This window comes from Meleagris gallopavo, chromosome 12, assembly GCF_905368555.1.
Source record: "Meleagris gallopavo chromosome 12, MGAL_WU_HG_1.1, whole genome shotgun sequence".
NCBI classification, from domain to species: Eukaryota; Metazoa; Chordata; class Aves; order Galliformes; family Phasianidae; genus Meleagris; species Meleagris gallopavo.
Genome location: NC_139415.1, coordinates 13,398,298 through 13,417,802, shown reverse-complemented (window position 1 = coordinate 13,417,802; position 19,505 = coordinate 13,398,298). Strand labels below are relative to the sequence as shown.

Below are 19,505 nucleotides of genomic sequence, written 5' to 3'. Positions count from 1 at the left end.
TCTGTTCAAAGAAAACGAAGTGGAACATGAAGACTTGACTCAGTCATTAAACCTTGTTAAAGATGTGATTGCTGCAGTCAATAGCAAAGTCAGTAACTATGAAAAGAAAATGCGCCTGGATGAGATTTACAACCGGACAGACAGCAAGTCCATCATGAGGATGAAAAGTGGTCAGATGTTTGCAAGAGAGGACTTGCGACATCGGAAGCTCATCCGAGACGGGCCTGTGTCACTGAAAAATGCAGCTGGACGGTTAAAAGGTAATGCTTCCCTCTCTGGGCACAGGATTGCTCCTCAGATTGGTATACCCAGTACTTTTTCTTCTGCCCTGGGAGGCTTTGACAGCAATTTCAAATTGGATATGATTTATTTTGGCGTTTTGGAAACAGGAACTTTGTTTGTTTTCCAAGCTCCCAAATTTACTAATGACTTCATAAGGTGGATCAAGCAAGTTATGCTGCTGTTGTGAAATACTGTGATAAGCACAGGCTGCATTTGTATTTCTAAGTCACAGAAATGCCTACTTCTGTAGTGCAAGTTCCCAGCAAAAGCAGGTCCTATAGATTCCAGTAGGTGAGCAGCTGGTTCTGATCCTTTGGCTATTTTGTGGTACTTCAGGTGGAGCAGAGAGAAATCTGAGAAGAACTTTTTCTTGCTTATTTTCAGCATTTCCCCTCTTGCAGAGTGCACAGAAAATATAGTGATAGGGAAGAATAGAGTCAGATGCTGACTCCTGCAGACCTCCTAGGGCTTTGAGTTCATTTTGCAGCTTTGATTAAAATTTGGTGGTTCTTTTATCCAAAACAGATCCTGTCTTCCTAAAGCAGAATGGAAGGAATTACCATGGGATGATTTCACTTTTTGGTTTGCTTCCTGTCTGTCACAAGATTTCCCAAGTACACAATACAAAAACTCTTTGTACTGAGGGATATGGGTGGGGTATTGTACTTGGTACTTACTGTGCAGCTTTATGCTGTGTCATTAGGAGACTTGGAAGGCTGTACGTGTACTTTGGGAAATGTCCGTATTCTGATTTAAAATCCTCTCAATTGCTTGATGCTGTGCTTCCTTTTCCCATGAAATAAAGGTCCTGCATCTCAAGCTGGGCTCTGTTAGCTCCCCTTGGAGTTAGCAGGGGTTTTATTTGTCTGTGAACAGAGCTAGTGGTGGCTCCTGAAGTCGCTGTTTCCTGGAAAGAAAGTGCAGCTGACAAATGTTGCTGTTGCACAATAATTTACACTCCCCAAACTACTCTTTGAAAAAGACATAAAACCCCCAACTTCCTGTGCTGATACTTTGCTCATGGGCTGAAATATTGATTGCTTGAGAAAACAGTTCTGTTCTACGTCTCCAGTTCTTGCTGCTATGCCATGTCCTACCTCTGGGCAGTTCATGGCTGGAAAGCAGCCCTCCCACCCAGGGGTGTTCCCAGGGCAGCTCTGCATTGCGTGGCCCTTCCAGCATCTAACCAGGAGTTGATCCCAGACCAGCCCTTGTGCTCCCCAGTGGCCAGTGTTATTAAAAGATAAAACTGCTTAGGAGTGTGCTGCGTGGTTATACAGCACCTATATATATATATTTTTTTCCTTTTGCAGAAGTCCAGGCTGTTCTCCTCTCTGACATGCTCATATTCCTTCAGGAAAAGGACCAGAAATATGTCTTTGCCTCACTGGTAAGGTTTCAATCTTTTCTTCTCCTTTGCTTTTCTGTGTGAGGGTCCCTTGCTGTGTGTTATGCAGTAAAGCCAGCCACTGCCTGCTAAACAACTTCATTTTCCTGCTTAGAACATTTCTGTTTGTTGGGCAAGCTCTGTTTTTTCAATTGGAAAACATGTCATTGTTCCACACCTCCCCCTGGTGATTTCTGCAGTGCCTTGGCACCGCTGATAATTGGCCTTTAAAATCCTCCTGCCACTCCACGCACATTCTCCTTTTCAGTTTGTGCAAACTGAAGCCATGAGCTGGGGAGAAGGGGAGTAATGGGATAAGGCAAGCATTGTAAAAACAAATCTTATCATATATTATGAAATGCTATTGGGGAGGGGGTAGAGAATACCACTGCAGTAAATTCAGCAGAGCAGCGTACGGATAAATGTCAGGAGAATGCAGTTGTAATGCACCAAAGCAAAACCTGTCACTTTTGAATGCAGTCTCCTAAAGGTCGAGGCACACTGATCTTCTACTGAAAGGCAGTCTGGTAGCTAACTAGGTCTGTTGCAGACACAGTTTGGACTGGCTAAGCCTTGTGTCCTTTTGGCCATTGGAATATTTTGGAAGTTGATAATCTGTTATTCCAGTTCCTCTGGGGCTCTACACAGAGGGAGCTGATTTGCACAGAAGTCCTGCTAGTGATTGCTGCCAAGTCACCCAAGTGTAGCATCCTGGAAAGTGCACAAAGGCACCCACACAGCAGCAATGGGATATTTTAACCCAGGCAGGCTGTTTACACGGAGACTATAGCACATAGTGAGCACCCTCTTATGTACAAGTCTTGTCCATCACAGGCGTCCACTGTGCTTCTGAGAACAGGCAGGTTTTTGTGAGATTTGAAAGTAAGGTGTTATTCTATCCTAGGGTGAGACTGAAGACAATATGTGTGAAGCAGCTGCTAGCAAGCTTCACTACATATAAGGGGCTGTAATATTAATGACAGATTCAAGAGTGTGGACAGGAGGAGATGAGATCAAAGGTCTGCTGGGGATAGAGCAAAAATATGGTAGAGTTTTTAAAACCCCAAACTCCGTTTTAAATTACTTCCCTGTTGAAATGGACCGAAGTGAAATTGGTTTTCCTACAGGAATGTGGAAGAAAGCAAGCCCTTCTCTGGTTTGTGACCCCAGCAAAATGCTTATTTTAATTAGCCAGCAGCTTCAAAAAATATTTACTGCCTGAGTGTGTTCGTTGCACTGGTAGTGGGACGTTTAGAATGTTCATTGTGAGGTAGTTTGGCCCCTCCTCACCCGTTTCTTTCCATCTGAAGGACCAGAAATCCACTGTGATCTCTCTGAAGAAGCTAATCGTACGGGAAGTGGCTCATGAAGAGAAGGGTTTGTTCCTGATCAGCATGGGTGTGAAAGATCCCGAAATGGTGGAAGTGCATGCCAGCTCCAAAGAAGAGCGGAACGGCTGGATACAGATCATTCAAGACACAATAAGTACCATGTAAGCTACCAAGCTGCTCTGGAAGGGTGAGTGATGCACGTGGTCATGTTCTGATGGTTATTGAGATGTGTCTCTTTCATGCAGGGATAAGGATGAGGATGAAGGAGTCCCTTGTGAGTCTGAATTTGAAAAGAAATTGTCGGACACAAGAATCAGAGCACTGAAAGGTAAGGAACTGCCCAGGACAGGAAGACAGAGCTTGTTTTCAAAAAAAAGTTTTCAGAAGTTTACAGCAATTGTTGGGTTTTGTGGCCCTTTTCCGTGTGCACAGTTGAACTTTTTCAAGGAAATGAGGATCCTGCATCCAGCAAATGGTTGCAGTCCTTGTTTGCACCTCACCTTGTTTACAGCTCAGTGCTTTGTTCCTGCTGCATGCAGTTGCTGTGCGAGATTGCAAGGGGCAGAGCTGTGTCACCGCATTCCACTAGATGGGGCCAGTATCTCAGGAATAGCTCTCCTTCCTTCCCAAAGCTTTTGTTTTCAGTCTTCACTCCTGTTTTCTGCTCACCTCCACAGAACAACTTCAGCAGAAGGATAGACAGATCCTCCTCTTGCTGGAGGAAAAGGCCAAAATCTTCAGTGACATGGCAGACTCCTCTATGCAAGAGGACATGCCGGGTTCCAGGCTGCTCTTCAGAGCCAACACTGAAGAAGCACCAAAAGGAGAAGCCATTATGAAAACTGCAATAAATGAAGGTGAGCAAGTTCAGCGTGGCACTAAACAGCACTCTCACCTTCAGTGAGTCCCTTGGTTCTCAAGCACGGTGTTTACAGGGGCAGCCTATTTGTTCCCAGTGAATGAATAACAGCATAGATAAAGAGATACTGCTACTCATGGTGTGTCAGGGACAGATACTAAGGATCAGGAAAGGAAGCAGATATTGATGGCTGTTGAAAGAAGGCACAAAAGAGGTCTTAGCACAAAGAACAAGCCTGTGTTGAATCTGGGCTGAGGTCAGGGACAGCCCAAGATTTCATCCTTGTCTGAAGTACAGACCATGCTGTCTTTCGCTGTGCTTTGGGCTCAGCAAGGTTTGGGGGGACTCCAATTCCTGCAGGTATTCAGGGTGTCTGCAGGGAACAAGCAGTCTATCGGCAAATGCAAGGTTGAATGAAAACTGACACAACTTTTCAGTGTGTTTTTTGGAAAGAGTAGAAAATCATTAAATGCTGTTGTGAGTTTTTGCAAGGGAGACACATGTTGTTGTGTCATTGTAGAAACATTTCTTCTTTAGTATAGAAAAACACATGAAGATAGAGATGGAAATGGCTCAGAAGCCTGAGGTGGTCTGTAACAGAGAGATTGCTGATTTTATCTTCCCAGTGGAACTGTTGCAAGACCTGGTGAACAGGAACCTGGGCAGCACCCTTGTGCAGCAACTCAGCAGTGCTGCCATTGACGAAGAAGGAGGAGTTGGCCCCGTCTCTCTTCCTAAAAGGGCAGAAACTTTTGGAGGATTTGACAGTCACCAGATGAATGCCTCCAAGGGTAAGTAGTTATGTGCTCCCATAGCAGCATTTGTTAATGATATTTCATGTCATCCTGTCCTGTTCCTTCTGAAGGACTTCAGCAGATGGTCTGTTTGGATTACTCTACTCTTCTGCAATGCTAGTAGCTAGATTAAATATCAGATTAGGAAAAAAGGTACAGGTGAAATGGTAGTTGAGAACTTGTGGCTATGTGAGGATTGAACTCTTCACTCCCGACTCTCTATTTTCTCTCTAAATCATCTTTCCTGCTTTACTTACGTGCTACACACAAACAATTGGCTTCATTAAAAGTACCTTCTTCATGTTCTGCATGCCTGCAGTTCTGTTCTTCATCCTTCAGTTGCCTTCCAGCAGGAGACCAGTGCTGTTGCCTTTGCAAATGATGATGGTACTGCTGTACCAAACACCTTCGTCTGTCTGTGCTCTCTGTGCATTTGATTTCCACACACAACTGCGTGTGTTATTCCTGCAATTAAATCTCTCTCAAGCAAATGACTGAATATTCATTTCAGCTGCAGTGTTGGCTGCTTCCCAATGCTCTCTTTCTTTCCCCTAGTCATCAGAAACTTCCCTGTCCTCAAATTCCTTTCTCTGTGGTCTCTCTCATGCTCCCAATACAGCCAGTTTTGCTGCGCTAGTGTCTGTCTCAGCATTGGGATGTTGGACCCCGTCTGACCTTCTGCATTAAAGGAGCAGTGTTAGCTCCAGACAGTCAGACATGAGAACTATGTAGAGATTTTTCCGGCTATTGGAAAGCTGCAAAGCTCTCAACAGGCCTTGTCATCATCGTGACAAATATATTCACGCTGAGGGCTGGAGGGGGTTGGTTGTTCAAGACTGGGCCTCTTTCTGTTGTGGTGATGAATGAATGGCATAACCTCAAGCTGTTCATTGCCCAGCACTCTCCCCCCTCCTTGCTTTCTGCTGTTTTTTGTTTGATGAGTGATTTTTTTTATTTACCCCTAGAAACACCATCTTTTGAATTAGATTGTAGTTCAATAGTTATAGGGTCTTGGGAGATGTTAGGAAAATAAAGCATGACCTGTTTATTCAGCTGTGGAAGGTACCACGATGAGTTGCAGCAAAAAAAAGGTCTGCTAGGAGGGTGAGGGTCAGTCTTAAGTAGCAAAGTCTGCCTCGGAAGGTGGTGAGAAAACAGGTCTGTGATGGCTGCAGCCCTCCTGGCCCCATGAGTCAGTTCAGTGCTTGGGAACAGTGATAGGAGCCATGCAGGGAGAAGCTAGACAGAGATGTCCAGTATCCCTTTGAAGATAGAGGTTTCTGATGACTAAGACTGCTGACGAATTGTTAACATAAAATCACACAGCAGTATTGCACAGCAGTCTAACCCAGCTGTAAATTACATTTGGACAGAGAGGCACTGAAACTGTACCTGCAATAATACACTCTGAGATGATATTGCTATTTTTCTCCATCTGCTTTTGTTCTGCCTCATGACTTGTTAGCAAATGTGAGTGGTTTTTTTGTGTTTTTTTTGTGTTTTTTTTTTTTTTTTTTTTGCAGAAAGCACTTTGGGGGCTAGACAGAGCACAAGTTAAAGGTGTATGTCGGATTTATCAGGATATTGTTTGAAACCAAAGTCAAAATTTGTCTGAATTCACACACTGAGTGCATGAAGAAAGCAAACACATCTGGTTAAAGTGCAAAGAGCTCTGTGGCCCTTCTTGTGACACATCTCATTGTCTGTATGAAATCTCAGATACTAGCAAGTTCATCTGTGGCTTAAAACGTTGAATAACCAGTGTCAATGCTGGCTTCTTGCTTTAGGTGGAACGAAGGATGAAGGCGACGATGCTCAGGACCTACGGAGAACAGAGTCAGATGGTGTTTTAAAGAAGGTATTGCATGGTTTATCTATAGGGCCACTCTGAGTTCAAGAAGGTGACAATTCAAGTCTTGAAAAGGGCCCGAATTTGTTGGCAAGGAGCTGTATTCTAATAATATAAAATCAAATTGGAAGTATGGAGACCAAAATACTGCTGTAGTTAATATCCTGACTTGAGAACCATTTAAAATCCAATAGTATTCCTTTGTGGCAGAGGTTGTGCCATCTGTCTGCAGATCAGCTGAAGCATGTGTTCAATTATGCGTCGTTATTAAAATGACAGGGTCACATAGAACCTTGCACCTATTCTTCCTGGGGATCGATTCAGCACATAACTCTAAATGATACCTAATTAATACGTGATTTGATGCCATTCTAACTCACCTGAAAACATACATGAATCGTCCCAGAATCGAACGTGGAGGGGAGGGGGATTAATGTATCTGTCGTTAGTTCTGCTTCACAACATATTTGTTACGATTTCTCATTTGTCCTCATATGAAGCGTAATCTTTTTACAGGCTGGAAATGCTAACCTGATGTTCATATTGAAAAGGAACAGCGAGGTAAGAATCGATTCTGTTGCTGTTTTCTTCATTTAAGTGATAAGTGAATTTGTCTCAATAGGTGATAATGTAAAAGAAAATACATTACTTTAGCTGGAGCACACGTGGACTTTTAAATACATTCAGCTGAACCCACTGTGTCGTTTATTTGTTTAACCTTGGATGTTCAGACAGGGAATTTGCTAATTGTCATCTGCTTGCCAGCGGGATGATATGTGCTGATTATAGGCATCAGGGGTTAATTACCACTAGGATGTGCAGGACTGTATTTATTGTGCATCTGCAGACAGAGAGAGTTTAATTTTATGTTGCAGGTGCAGTGATTTGGGGCAATTAGATTTCTATTCTCCCTTTGATACACATTCATAACTCCAATTAGCATTAAAGTCAGAATGAGAAGCTGTTCTCTTAACACTGGCTATAGCACCAATATTGCAAACACCACTGTGTTTTTCTCTTATTCTGTGTTTTTTTTCTTCTTCAATAGGTGAATATATGAGATTCAGAGAATTTTTTTAGCTGGGCTAAACATATGTTTTGGGCTAGAGCATTACTCCAAAGTGTTTTGCTCTTGGCTACTTGGCGATGCACGATTGTTTGCATGTACCTGTTTTCTGGGAACCTTCATTAGTATACTTGCTGTATTTGTGTGTCTGCTGCACTACAGTTTTCCTGTAAAACGACAAGAGAATTTGTATGGGTCTGCCAGGGTGAAAGAGGGCTGTGTACCAGGGAATGATAGAATTGTTGCAGGTGATGAGTGAGAAAAACAGAAGGTATAGAGGGACAGCAGCTTGGACTCACCAGTGAGTCACAGTGGAAAAGGAAGTTGCTTTATTACTGCCCTGGCACCAAGTGGGGTCTAATAACAGTGCTTTTGTTTTCTTGTAGCAGGTCCTTCAAAGTGTTACCAGCCTCCGTAAGCTGCTCAGTGCTCTGCAGGTATGTTGCCCTTTCATTCTACTTCCACACGCTGCTTGCCCAAGCCATGGAATGAGCTCACCCTGGAGCCTTCTCCTCTCTAGGCTGAACAAGCCCGGCTCCCTCAGTCAGCTCCAACCCTCTGAGCATCTTCATGGCTTCTTCTAAACCCACTCTGGCAGCTCCACACCTTTCTTGTGTTGTGTGCTCCAGGCCTGGACACAGTCCAGAAGCCCTTCCTCTTCCCCACTCCTGCATGGCCCATACAGGAGTATACCTGCAGCAGATTTGTGTTCAGCCTCCCAGCACAGCAACAGTAATCAGCTGCTGCCTGGCACGCTGCTTCCATTTGGGAAGCTGTAGGTGGATGTTTAGACCAGCAAAGCTGCCACTACGGCATCCTCAGCTGAATGCTAAACATGGTAGAAAAAGATGCAGTTTGGCAGTGCCCCGATTGCTCGGATGTGGAGCTGCTCATCCTGGAGTGGGCCCTGCAGTGATGTCTCCCTCCTTCCCTCCCAGGGCGTTGTCCTACAGCAGGACACCTACATCGAGGGCCAGAAGCTGGCCTTGAGTGAGAGGGCCCTGTCCCGAGGCTTCTTCCGCCCAGCCTCACTGCTGGAGCAGGAGAAGCAGCGCAACCTGGAGAAGCAGCGCCAGGAACTCGCCAACCTGAAGAAGCAACAGGCTCAGCACCAGGAGGAGAAGAGGAGGGCAGAGAAGGAGTGCGAAGCACGGGAGAAGAAGCTGGCGGAGCTGGAAATCCAACTGGCCAAGAGGGAGGAGGAGATCCAGAAAGGGTGGCAGGAGCTGGAGTGCAGGCGGGATGAGCTGCGGCAGTTGAAAGCCTCCTACCAGCTTGAAATGGAGAAACTTCACAGTAAGCAGAAGCAGCTGGATAAGGAGTGGGAGCAACTCAGGAAGGACATAGAGCGACAACCTCAAATGTGGTTGGAGCATGATGACAACCAGGTAAATGCTGCCAACAGGCAGGCTCTCACAGGGAGCTGTGCTCTGCTGGGAGCTCCCAGTCGGCTGTCTGCCCTGAGGCACCAACTGCCTGGCTTTAGCCCAGCCCTGGGTATGCAGGGCCTGACGCTTAAAGCTGGCTCTTTCCTTACACCTCAAAAGCCACTGAAGCATTGCTGCCGAGCATTTCGCACTTCCTTGTGCCTCTGTTTGGCAGAGGCATGTGGGGAGGATGCGCTGGGATGTCTGAAGTGTTGCCTTCCACATTCACTCCACATGGATTTGGCTTTGTGGAGCATTGAGGCAGATGAGGATTTATTCTAAGGAACAGCCCAAATGTTGCTGCTCACTTTGACATACAGTGGCTCTGTCAATGCCTTTTTGTTTACAGACTGTGGGCTTAAGTCTGCCTCCACAAGCATTATCCAGCAGAGACAAGTGGTGTCCCTGTCCTAAAGAGGCATCTGCAGTCTGGACGTGGCCCAAAGGTCACTTGCTCTGGTGTGAGAAGCTTCTGGTGTAGGACTGTCCAGAGCTAAAAAGCACAGATCTTGTTCTGTGCTGTGCATTTTTTAGCATGCTGAGGAGAGCATGCATCAGTTTGCAAAACATGGGTTGAGTTTGAACCTTAAGCCAGCTGTTGAACGTTTGTTTGTTTATAACTCCCTGATTTCGAATGCAATTTGCTTAGAGCTGTAACAAAATTAGCTTGTAAATGCTGGATTGCGGAACTGAAATTATTTTGGGTGCCTGAATGGACTAATTGCAGAGCTCAGCAGTAAACTCTGTAAAGCAAATCACCCAGGGATCGCTTGCTCCTTCCCAGCCCAGCCCTGGTCAGGCCAGGAGCACACAGCACAGCTTCCTCAGCATCCATCAGTGCGCTGGGGCATGGGGTGCTATGGGAGAGGTCGAGAGGTAAAGTAACTGAGGGCTCAGGATCAAGGGAAGGAAGCTCCTTCTCATGCAGGCATCTCACTGACAGTTCAGAGCTATTAATAGAGGGCTCGGCAGGCTTTGTTGAGCTGTTGTTTTGATCTTCCCTTTGAATGTGAGGGCTCAATTATACCCTGAGACAGACGTTAAGAAAAATCAGGGAAATGTTTTGCTTTCATCTTTCTCTTGGGAAGGCTTCCTTTGCCACATGCCTGGCTGGTGCTGCATGCTGCCCGGAGAGCACACTCCTCTTGGCCTGCTGCCACTGTCTGTGTGCACTAATAGCGCCGGGTGAGTCGTGGTATCGAGATCTTAGAGAATGTTTGCCCTTGGTTTGTTGATTTTACATGTGGGAGTAAAAGATACAGGAGCGTTACTCTGTATGCATTGCCTGTCTTACACAGAAAGGGCTTTGCTTGCATGGCTCTGCTTTGTAGCTGCTGAATGAGTGGTGGTCTCTGTGAGTGGTCTTGGAAACATCTTTTCTCTCTCTAGACTCTCCACTACCCTCTTCCATACACCAGTGAAACTTGTTTCTTTTCTTCTTTAGGTGTCAAATCGACATGAGAAACTTGCAAGGGTTTGCTCCCAATCCAGCCTCGAAGGCACCTCCAAGCAGAAGAGCCCCTCGTTTCCTAAGCAAGGGCACTCTGATGCAGAACTGTCTGTCTCCCCCAAAAGGAACAATCTTTCAAGGACACACAAAGAGAAAAGCACTTCCCATTTGCTTAGCACAACAAACCAGACTAACAAGGCAGCTGAGGAACAGCCCCAGATGCCTACTCGCCTCTTCAGTTTATCCAAACCAAAGGAAAAGAAGGAAAAGAAGAAAAAGGGCAGGGGACATCGCTCCCAGGAATCTGGTGAGTGTCAGGAGGTCGCAGATGTGTTTTTAGGGTCAATGAGCTGGAATTCCCTTCCAGCCAGTGAACCTGTGGAAGCTATTTGGCCTTGAACAGAGATGGTAACAGAGAAGGACAGAGAAGATCAGGTGTGATGAGTGAAATTCCCAGCTTCAAGTGACCTCTCCTCCACAGCCGCTGGGGTTGTCAGAGGGCCATGTTGCCTCTCTTCTCCTTCCCTTCCATGTCCTATTCTGAGCAGCTTCCACAAGATGGCTTCTCTCTGTGTTTTTCAGCTTGCTCTGCCTCAGAAGGGATCACGCTTTCATGCTTTCCGAACCTGCGTGGAATCTTCCGGTCTGCCTCGAGATCCTCTGGCAGCACTGCTGACATTTATAGTTCTGTTCTAGTTTGTAAGCAATGCCTCCAACCCTTCCCCTGGACACTCCCCCCGAGCTGGTCTACCTTGTCTGTTGATCTAAAAACTAAATGTGGCTTTTTTTTACCCTCCCATAGTTTTTCATCCCCATAGCACTCAGTTCTGCACTTCAGACCTCTTGCCCATACACAGGTTGATCTCAAGCTTTCAGGTGACCCGCTGATACATCTTAACTCATTCATGTTTTCCAGCTCATGTCCAGGAAATTCAGCAGTTTTCCTAATGGCTGTAATTTCCTGATAGCTCACTGGGAACTCGACATCTTTCAAGGTCCCCAAAGGATTGGGTAGAGAAACAGGGTTTCCACATATCTGAAGGGAATCCTGCTCTGCTTGCTATATTGCTGTATTCCCATAGTGATTCCCACTTGTTTCTTTTCCCCTCAGATTCTCATTCATCAGAAGCACCTCCAGAGGGTGAGGAGATCTTCTGCTGAGTGGGGACGGCTCCATCGGTCACTCTCAGCTTTCATACAGTGGACATCTCCCTGCCCGACCCACAGCACAGTGCTGGTGCCTGCACCTGACAAGCATCTGGAGGTTTTCATTAAAACGTTCTGAAAGTTTATAAAGTGGTGGGAAAGGGCCTCTTTCCTTGGGTTTGCGTGAGTTGTCACCGCAGAGGCTTCCCGCACAGCAAGTGGTACCATCTCCCTGTGCAAACCTGGATTCAGGTCGGTTGGGACGGATGTTTGCAGTCTGTTCGTACTGCTAAGGGATGAGAGAAAATAGCCTTAAGGGGTCTGTGCCTTCATATTCCCCTTTTCTGGGGAAGGTAACCAAAACCAAGCATTCAGAAAAAGATTAGGACTGTACAAATGGTGCGTACACACTGGCATATATAGATATACTGTACATACCCATCTCTGTATCTATGTATCCACTGGGATATGCTTAGGTCTGTACAGCCAAGCTTAGCTCGGCCCGTGGGGATAGGTGATGCCTTTCAGGGAGCGTTTGGATATCAAATATTTTGTCCTACTGCCCCAGCTATAACGCCACTGACCCGCACGCCCCTTGGTGCTCATGGCGAGGGTGCTGGCTTTCAGCAAGGCACTGCACACCGGGGAAGAGTAGCAGTGTTCAAAAGAAAAAATCAGGAAACAAATAAAATTGAAGATCTCCAAAGAGATTTATGTGGGGCGGGAGGAGTTACGTGTCAAACTGTTTCCAGAATCAAGCAGAACTTGGAGTATATTTAAAGTGATGCAGAAAAGAGAAACTGGGGAGGCTTGGAAGGCAACCCTAGGAAGCCAGGACAGAAGGTCATCAAGTAGGAAGAACGCTAAGCAGCTTTTTTTTAAGCACTCTCTTGGAGCTACAGCTCATTCCTTCTCATGTCTTACATAAAGATTTGTATTGCCAGGATCTATTTCTCCAGTTGTTCGACATCCCTTCCTGCAAGCCTGATGGCTTATGGGAAAGGTGGCTGGAAATCTGCTTTGAGGGACCTTGGTTCTGTTATTTGTGCTTTCTTTCCTCCACTCTTTGCATTACCGCTAGGCTTCTCTTCCTCTGGATTTTGTCAGCTTCTCCAGCTTGTTTCTAAGGCAGAGCACTGGCAATTTCAGAGCACGTCGGTGAGATAGGTCAGAGCAGAGTGAACTCTGAGGAGACAGCTCTTCGGTCCCATGCCTGTGCAGCATTGTGCACTTGTTTCTGGGCAGAAAAATATATTCACATGGACAAAACCACTGTGCAGCAGATCCAAAGGCTGGCATGCCAGGTGCATGTCCTTTGCTTTGTGAGCACATTTGTGTCACCCTCAGCAGAAGGGGAAGGTTTGAGGACAGCCCTCGATGCAGAATCATAGAGTCATTTCAGTTGGAAAAGACCTCTAGCATCGTCAAGCTCAGTTGTTCACGTAGCACTGCCAAGTCTGCCTCTATAGAAGCATGTGCAGACAGTGGGGTGTTCATACAGCTGTGGAGTACAGCACAGAAGAGGAATGCAGCAAGTCACTTCTGTTCCTTGCATGATTATTCCAAACTCTCTGAGGTCAGTTGGCCGAGTGGATCTGTGAATGGTGATAGGACCTTATCAGCTCCAAAATAACTCAAAGGTTTGCTCCAACTTGGAAGTTGCTGAGTGCATTTCCTTTCCTACCAGTTTTGCTTTAATGAAAAAAAAAGAAAAACCACACAACACAACAGTTCTTTAGTTGCACTGTCATTTGATTTAGCTTCTCCCAAGCTAGGAACACACAGCAGTTTTCAGAGTTGAGTGCTGATGCAGATCGGCAGCGCTGCAGGTGAGGGGGATGCTCTGATGGTCTGTGCAGGAGCCCTAAGAGCCACCTGCTTGCTACTGAAGCTCTCTGAACTACTAAGATAAAATTAAAAAAAAAAAAAAAGAAGAAAGGAAAAAGGTTGAGATTTTATTTTTATTTTGCTTTTTTTTTTAATGTTATTTGGTGCTTATTTTTAATTGCAAGCGGGGCTTGCAAAATTATTTATCTTTCTGTTTATTTGAAAGAGGTTTTTTTTTCTTAAAGAAGTTTACTTGGTTTTATTTTTTTATTTTGCTTTTGTTTGGGGATTTGGGAGTGATTTGATTTTTTTTCTTCCTTTCCCCCTGCCCCCCATTTTTGTTTTTATTTTCTTACCAAGAGATTGGTAAACCCAACGTTCTGATTCCCTGGTTCCTACCCAACTGGGGTGTGGGCAGTGCTGTGCCCAGAGTTACATGATTTCAACTGAGAGCTTTCTGTAGGGCAGAGCATCTTCATGCCAGGAAAGTCTGGGAAGAGAATTGGTGACTTCAGACAAAAGTCCTATCAGCTCTCTTCTTTGGTTAAATATTTTCCTTAGGTTTTCTCATGCTTCTTGGAGGCAAAGGGAGAGCAAAACACCACAGGGTCCTGCAGAGCTGTGAGGGCCTGGGTGGATCTGGGCAGCTCCTCTTGGCTGGAAGTACTGGTGTTGTCTTCTCAACAAGAAAAGCACCCACTGAGCAGGTTAGCTTCTGCCCCACTGTTTGCATGGCTGGGAAAACACATGTGCCAAGCTGAAGTTTTTGGAAACCAAACCAGAGCATGGCTCATTTAGTGTTGTATAAACAGAGATCGGGTCCTCGATGTTTCTGAGCATTCCCTGGAATCTGTAATGGCCTTTGCCAGTCTGAGCTTTTCTTCTCATCCCCGTGTCTTTTCCCCAGCACTACTTGAAGTCACAAAGCAGGGGAATGTCCTGTAGCTCTGAGGAGGGTCTCAGCAGGGAGACCCACAGCAGCAGGGCTGAGTCTGCCTGGTTTCAGTCCCTCTTCTGACCTGTGCAACCCAAAACAAGCACTCAGAGCCCTCGCAGAAAATAGTGTTTGCTGCATGATCTCCAAAGGCCCATTTGTCAAAGATGCTGTGGGTTTGAATCAGAGCTATCCTGAAGGGAAATACTGCACATCAAAGCTGTTTGTGTCTGACATCGCAGCGGACAGAGCTTTGTCACTGGAGGATGTACGTTGCTACATGACTCACTTTATTTGGATTGAAGCCTTTACTCCCACACAGCTTCTTCCTTCTGTTACTTATAGGAAGGTGAGGACTTGTTTTTACCTCTTCAGCCTTTTGTTTTTTTCCCACTCAGGTTTTCTTTGGAAATGCTTGGCATAGGTTCCCAGAGTCTGATTCCTGCTCTGATCCCTGCAGGTTGCTTAAGGTTGTCTGCTAGACTACAGTCCCAGTTTTACAGCACCTTTTCCCAGCCTTAAAATCATGTTTGCTTCAGATCGAGGCCTGGCACCCATCCTGCAGGTGCTGAGAGCCCGTTTTTCCTTCAGCCCAACCTGATGCCAGATCTGGTTCCCAGAGCCTCGATCTCACTCAGAGAACCCAAGCATCCTCATCCCATGAGGCATTCCTGGGGCATAGAACAGTTTTGGCACTGTTTCAGATGAAGTACAAAGGTGGTCAGTATCAGCTGGGAACACCAGGAGACCATGGGAGCAGGGAGCAGCTGTGGGTGTAGGACTCGGTGCAGGTGTGTGGGGTTTGCCTTAGTTTCTCTTAAATGATGTGATCATCTCAGCATGTGACTTTCTCTCAGTGTGATGCCTTAAAGCACTTTAAATGGAACTGGTCGTGTCACTTTTCGGTTTGGTTACGTGGAGACAATCAGCTGTGTAATTGCTTTCCCCTCCGCATACCCAGCACAGCCCAAGCTGCACAGAGCAGTGTTACCAGCACCGACCTGCCCTTGTTCAGGGAGGGGACAAAGGGCCAAGCATTTTGTATCATTATTAGACCAAAGTGGATGTGAATGTGACTACGGTCCCACCACAGGCAGGGTGAGCCCTTTCCCCACGGGAGAGCCCAGCAGCCATTTGCTCACGAAGTCCCCCTGGCCTCACACCATGGCACTTAGGAGCAGGCATCAGGAGTGGAGCAGTTGGCTTCTGATGGCCTGGCTGTGTCACCCTGTATGACCTCACGCTACCACCACTCTCCTCCTCCTCCTCCTCTTGGAGTTTGACCACTGCTGAAAAGCAATGCCATGAGCTTGAGCGGGTTTGTACAGAGGCAAGAGCATCTGTAGAGGCTGAAGTCTTTGCACCTTCCTTGCTGCATGAGGATATCTCAAAGCTGTTAGCAAAACGCCCGAACCCAGTCCCTTCCCATTGCCACCGGGTCAGGAGAGGTTCATCAGGTGCCAAACGCCAAGGAAGCTGTGTAGGGTGTCTGAAACAGTGCAAGGGAGGAATGGCAGGGGGCACAGGAGAGAGCATCTGCTTAAATCCAATAAAACATTCCTTGTTAACCAGAACTCTGGAAGTTATTCTGCCTGCTGGTCAGGTTTGGGAATTCAACATAATTTAAGGCACCCTTTTAAAGAGAAAAAAACACACCCTCCCCTACTGCTCCTAACTCTTGTGTCGCTTGTCAGAAGGGGCAGCAATCAGCGATGAGTTCTTGATCCAACGATGCAGCTAAGTTTTAAAGATAGGCAAGCTGAACTGGACACACCTCTGGCTCCTGGGGCACGGGAAGCACAGCGTCGGCTCCCGGCCCACCTGCATTTTGGGGCTCGATGCCTTTCCTTCCACACGCATTTCACTGACACTGATGCTTTGCCCAAATATATTCTGCTTCCTTCGCTTGGGGGGTCGGGGGGCAGGATGACGTTCACTGCTTGGCCTACGGCTGTGAGCTTTGTATGTATTTAAGCTGTCTATAGGTATCAACCATTTCCATTCTCTGAAGTATTTTATTGTTCTATCGATATTAAACGGTGACTCAAAGCAAAAATAATCTGACATCCAGTTCAGTTCGCCTATGGTTAAAGTTTAGCCTGGTGTTTGTCTTGTACTAATGTGGAATGCACTTGAGTAATGCCCAGAGCGTTAGGAGGTGTATTACAACAACCCCATATACAAGCCTTTGGTTTGTTTCTTAAAAAAAAAAAGAAAAAAAAAAAAAAGAGAGAGATAAAAAATATGCTTTGCATTTTCATGTTGAACCCATAAAAAATTAAAAAAAAAAAGTTTAAAAAAAAAGGAATTTTTAAAAAAAGAGGGTAAAACCTAATTGCTGTATGTTAATTTGTAATTATGTAAAAAGTGAGCAGGTTATTGACTGTGTAAAATTCTTCAGTTTTTCTGTAACTTGCCAGAAACCATTAGGTTTTGTAACGAGCTTTTATTTATCTTCCTTTTTAGTTATCAGCATCAACCTCTTGTAAAGTCATTTTTCCTCTAAATAAATTTGATTTTAAGTCTGAGTTTTCTACCTGATTTCTTCCCACCCCTCTGGTATTCCTGTTTTTGACTTTGTAGCACGGGGGGGGAGGGGAAGGGGGGGAAGCAGCAGATGCAGCCCTACCTGTAATCTAACGTTTGCATGGCTTTTACCATCAGGGTTCCACCATGCACCCCTTGGACTCTTTATTTTTCTCCTCTTTGAAGATTTACAATCTGCTTAAGGGTCGTAGTGATGTTCAGCTCTTTCACCCACTCTTTTTCATCCTTTTACAAGAAGAGGAAGTGTCACAGCCATTATCTCAACCACTTCAGATCCCAGGCAGACTCCTGGCACCGAGATAACTGGCAGGTGGTGGCTGCAGGTGCTCTTATGCCTTGTATTTTTTGTCACCCACTGAAATTACCGCTTATCTCAGTCAAAACCTGGTAACTCTGGTCCCAGGGTGTTTTATCTCATTTGGCTGAGAACTGGAAATGCTGCCTCACGCTGTGGAGGGAACGCTGTATGCCAGATGAGCTGGTTCTTACCAGGCACTGGGAAATGCCAGCCCCCCTCCAACACCCCATTGGCCAGCAGGGTGCTGCGTTTCCCCCCAGCTCACTTCTCTGTTGCTTGTGCTGTGTATAAAACCCACCTGGTGTCTGTGCCCCAGTGTGTGCCTGCTGCCATGGAGCTCAGAGCCTGACAGCTCCCAGGGCGTGGGATGGGAGATGAAAGGGCTCTCCTGTACCTCCAAGCCTGAGCACGGTCCTCCTTTTATTTGCATTCCCATTCATCCTCACTCACCTATTTACCAAAGCATTTGAAGAGTGCTTTCTCCTCAGCCCCACGCTTTGGGTGCCCCCAGAACCCCTACCTAAAGGTGACTCTCCCCTTAGGAGCATGGGGTACTCCAGGGGCACGTGCCCCCTGCACCAGGCAGGAGTCGCCCCAAGCCCTTGCATTGGTGCAGGGAATGCAGCAGCACTGATAGACCTGGCTGCTGCCATGCCATGGGCATCAGTCATGGGAGGAGGAAGAGCACATTTACTGTGTGTGATTTATAATTGGGAAAAAATGACAGTTTTGCTGCAGAGCCTGCTGGGCAGTATGGCTGGAGTTCACTCCAAGCCATGTGGGCAGCTTATTTTAGACAATTCTTGAGCACCGCCTCTTCCTTTTGCTCTTTCCGTGCATCCTCTTTGCTGCCCTTGTTGATTCAGTCCTGGCATTGGCTGCAAACAGGAGGGCTGGGAGGCCATAGGTACGAGCTGGGCTGGAGCTTGCAGACAGGCTTCTCATTCACGGAAGCTTTAAGAGAAGGGAAGACAAAACCCTAATTGGTTCACTGAGTGAACTGCCTTGTGATCAGATGCAAGGTGAACGGTAAAGGGATGAGTTAGCTTTACCATTGAAGGCACCTGGGTCTTGTTAATTAGTTAGAGGGATGTTAAACACTGCAAAGTGTTGATTTGTTTAGGGTTGGAACGTGTTTCAATTAAGGGGAAGATAATACTCGACATTAGCTGCTGATACAACAGATGTTGCTTTGACCTTTTTAATCTGTGTGTGCAAGAGTAACGCAGCACAGGAGCAGTATGGAGATCAGAGCACATCTGAAACCTTTGCTGACCATAGCTGCTGGTGCCCATCCCTCTGCCTTCCTTTCACTGAAGAATCAGTTCCTACCAGCTGCATCTTCCCATCCAGGCTGCTAAGCCTAGTTAGGCAGGAGTTCAATTAGAGCGGTGAGTCATTAGTGGAGCCCTGTGGGAAACCCCAGTGAGCTCAGGAGTGCCCTGGCCTTGCAGGGAGCAGCGTGGGCAGAGGAGGGGGCTGGACCCACAGGGCTTGGGAAGCATCCACCTGTCTGAGTGCATGTGTCTGATCTGCTGTTCCTCTAGTGACCCAGAAGAGAGTAACTGGTGTTTATGTAGCTCTCTGCATCTGCAGCAAGCCCAGCACCAGCCCCAGACTTCCAGAAATTCCATGGTACTGACTGCCCATGGCGCTGACACTTCAAGAACAGGAGGATCCTACAGTGTTTGCTCTAAACAAAGGATGTCAGGAGGGATGAAAGGACAAATGAGAGAGCCAGGATCCGTCCTCTGGAACCAGTTCCCCACCAGCATCTGGAGGTGGGCGCAGGCGTAAACAGAAGGTTCCTTGTGTGGGATGCAGACAGTGGCGGTGCAGCTCACGCCGGGGAGAGAGAAGTGAGATGTGCGGGCACTGACAGCGTGAAAGCCAGGCTTTCTTCCACTTAATTGGATTTATTATTCAGCTGAGAAACAATGAATGGCTTGGGTGGACTCCAAGCTCACGATTTCAGTTAGGAAGTCAGCAAAAAATCATAAAGTAGGTCACACTGCTGCAAACAGCGCTGATGGTTTTGCACAACAGTCGATGACATTAAATAAAGAGGTCGTGAAATGGAAAGAACAAGGGAAACTGTAATGGGGTGGACAAATAGGCTCAGCCTCTGCTGTATACTCACCAGGAGACTTTTGCAGCCTCACCTACTGCATTTCAGCACTGGAACAAGAGGGATTCAGCCCAGTTTAAAATTCCCAGTTGGTCACAGGGAGTTGGTGGCAATGGTTTCTGCTGCTCTTGGAAATATAACTACAACTGCATTGAATGGCCCTTCTCAGAGACTGAAGTG

The 19,505-nt window shown here is 46.4% G+C and overlaps 1 protein-coding gene across 9 annotated transcripts in view; it reads left to right on the top strand.

Moving 5' to 3' along the window:
• Positions 1-16,880, top strand: part of AKAP13 (A-kinase anchoring protein 13) — a 199,102-nt gene extending 182,222 nt beyond the window's left edge. For 8 of the 9 annotated variants that reach the window (XM_085234171.1, XM_085234170.1, XM_085234174.1 and 5 more), the window contains 12 exons: positions 12-260; positions 1,596-1,672; positions 2,980-3,161; positions 3,246-3,328; positions 3,678-3,857; positions 4,486-4,650; positions 6,441-6,511; positions 7,019-7,063; positions 7,955-8,005; positions 8,507-8,956; positions 10,440-10,752; positions 11,557-16,880. In XM_085234171.1, the coding sequence (XP_085090297.1) occupies positions 12-260; positions 1,596-1,672; positions 2,980-3,161; positions 3,246-3,328; positions 3,678-3,857; positions 4,486-4,650; positions 6,441-6,511; positions 7,019-7,063; positions 7,955-8,005; positions 8,507-8,956; positions 10,440-10,752; positions 11,557-11,606 (1,916 nt within the window). In that variant the 3' untranslated portion in view covers positions 11,607-16,880. The remainder of the gene's footprint in view (positions 1-11; positions 261-1,595; positions 1,673-2,979; positions 3,162-3,245; positions 3,329-3,677; positions 3,858-4,485; positions 4,651-6,440; positions 6,512-7,018; positions 7,064-7,954; positions 8,006-8,506; positions 8,957-10,439; positions 10,753-11,556) is intronic. The other variant, XM_085234169.1, reaches the window with a different exon arrangement.
• The last annotated feature ends 2,625 nt before the right edge of the window (positions 16,881-19,505 follow it).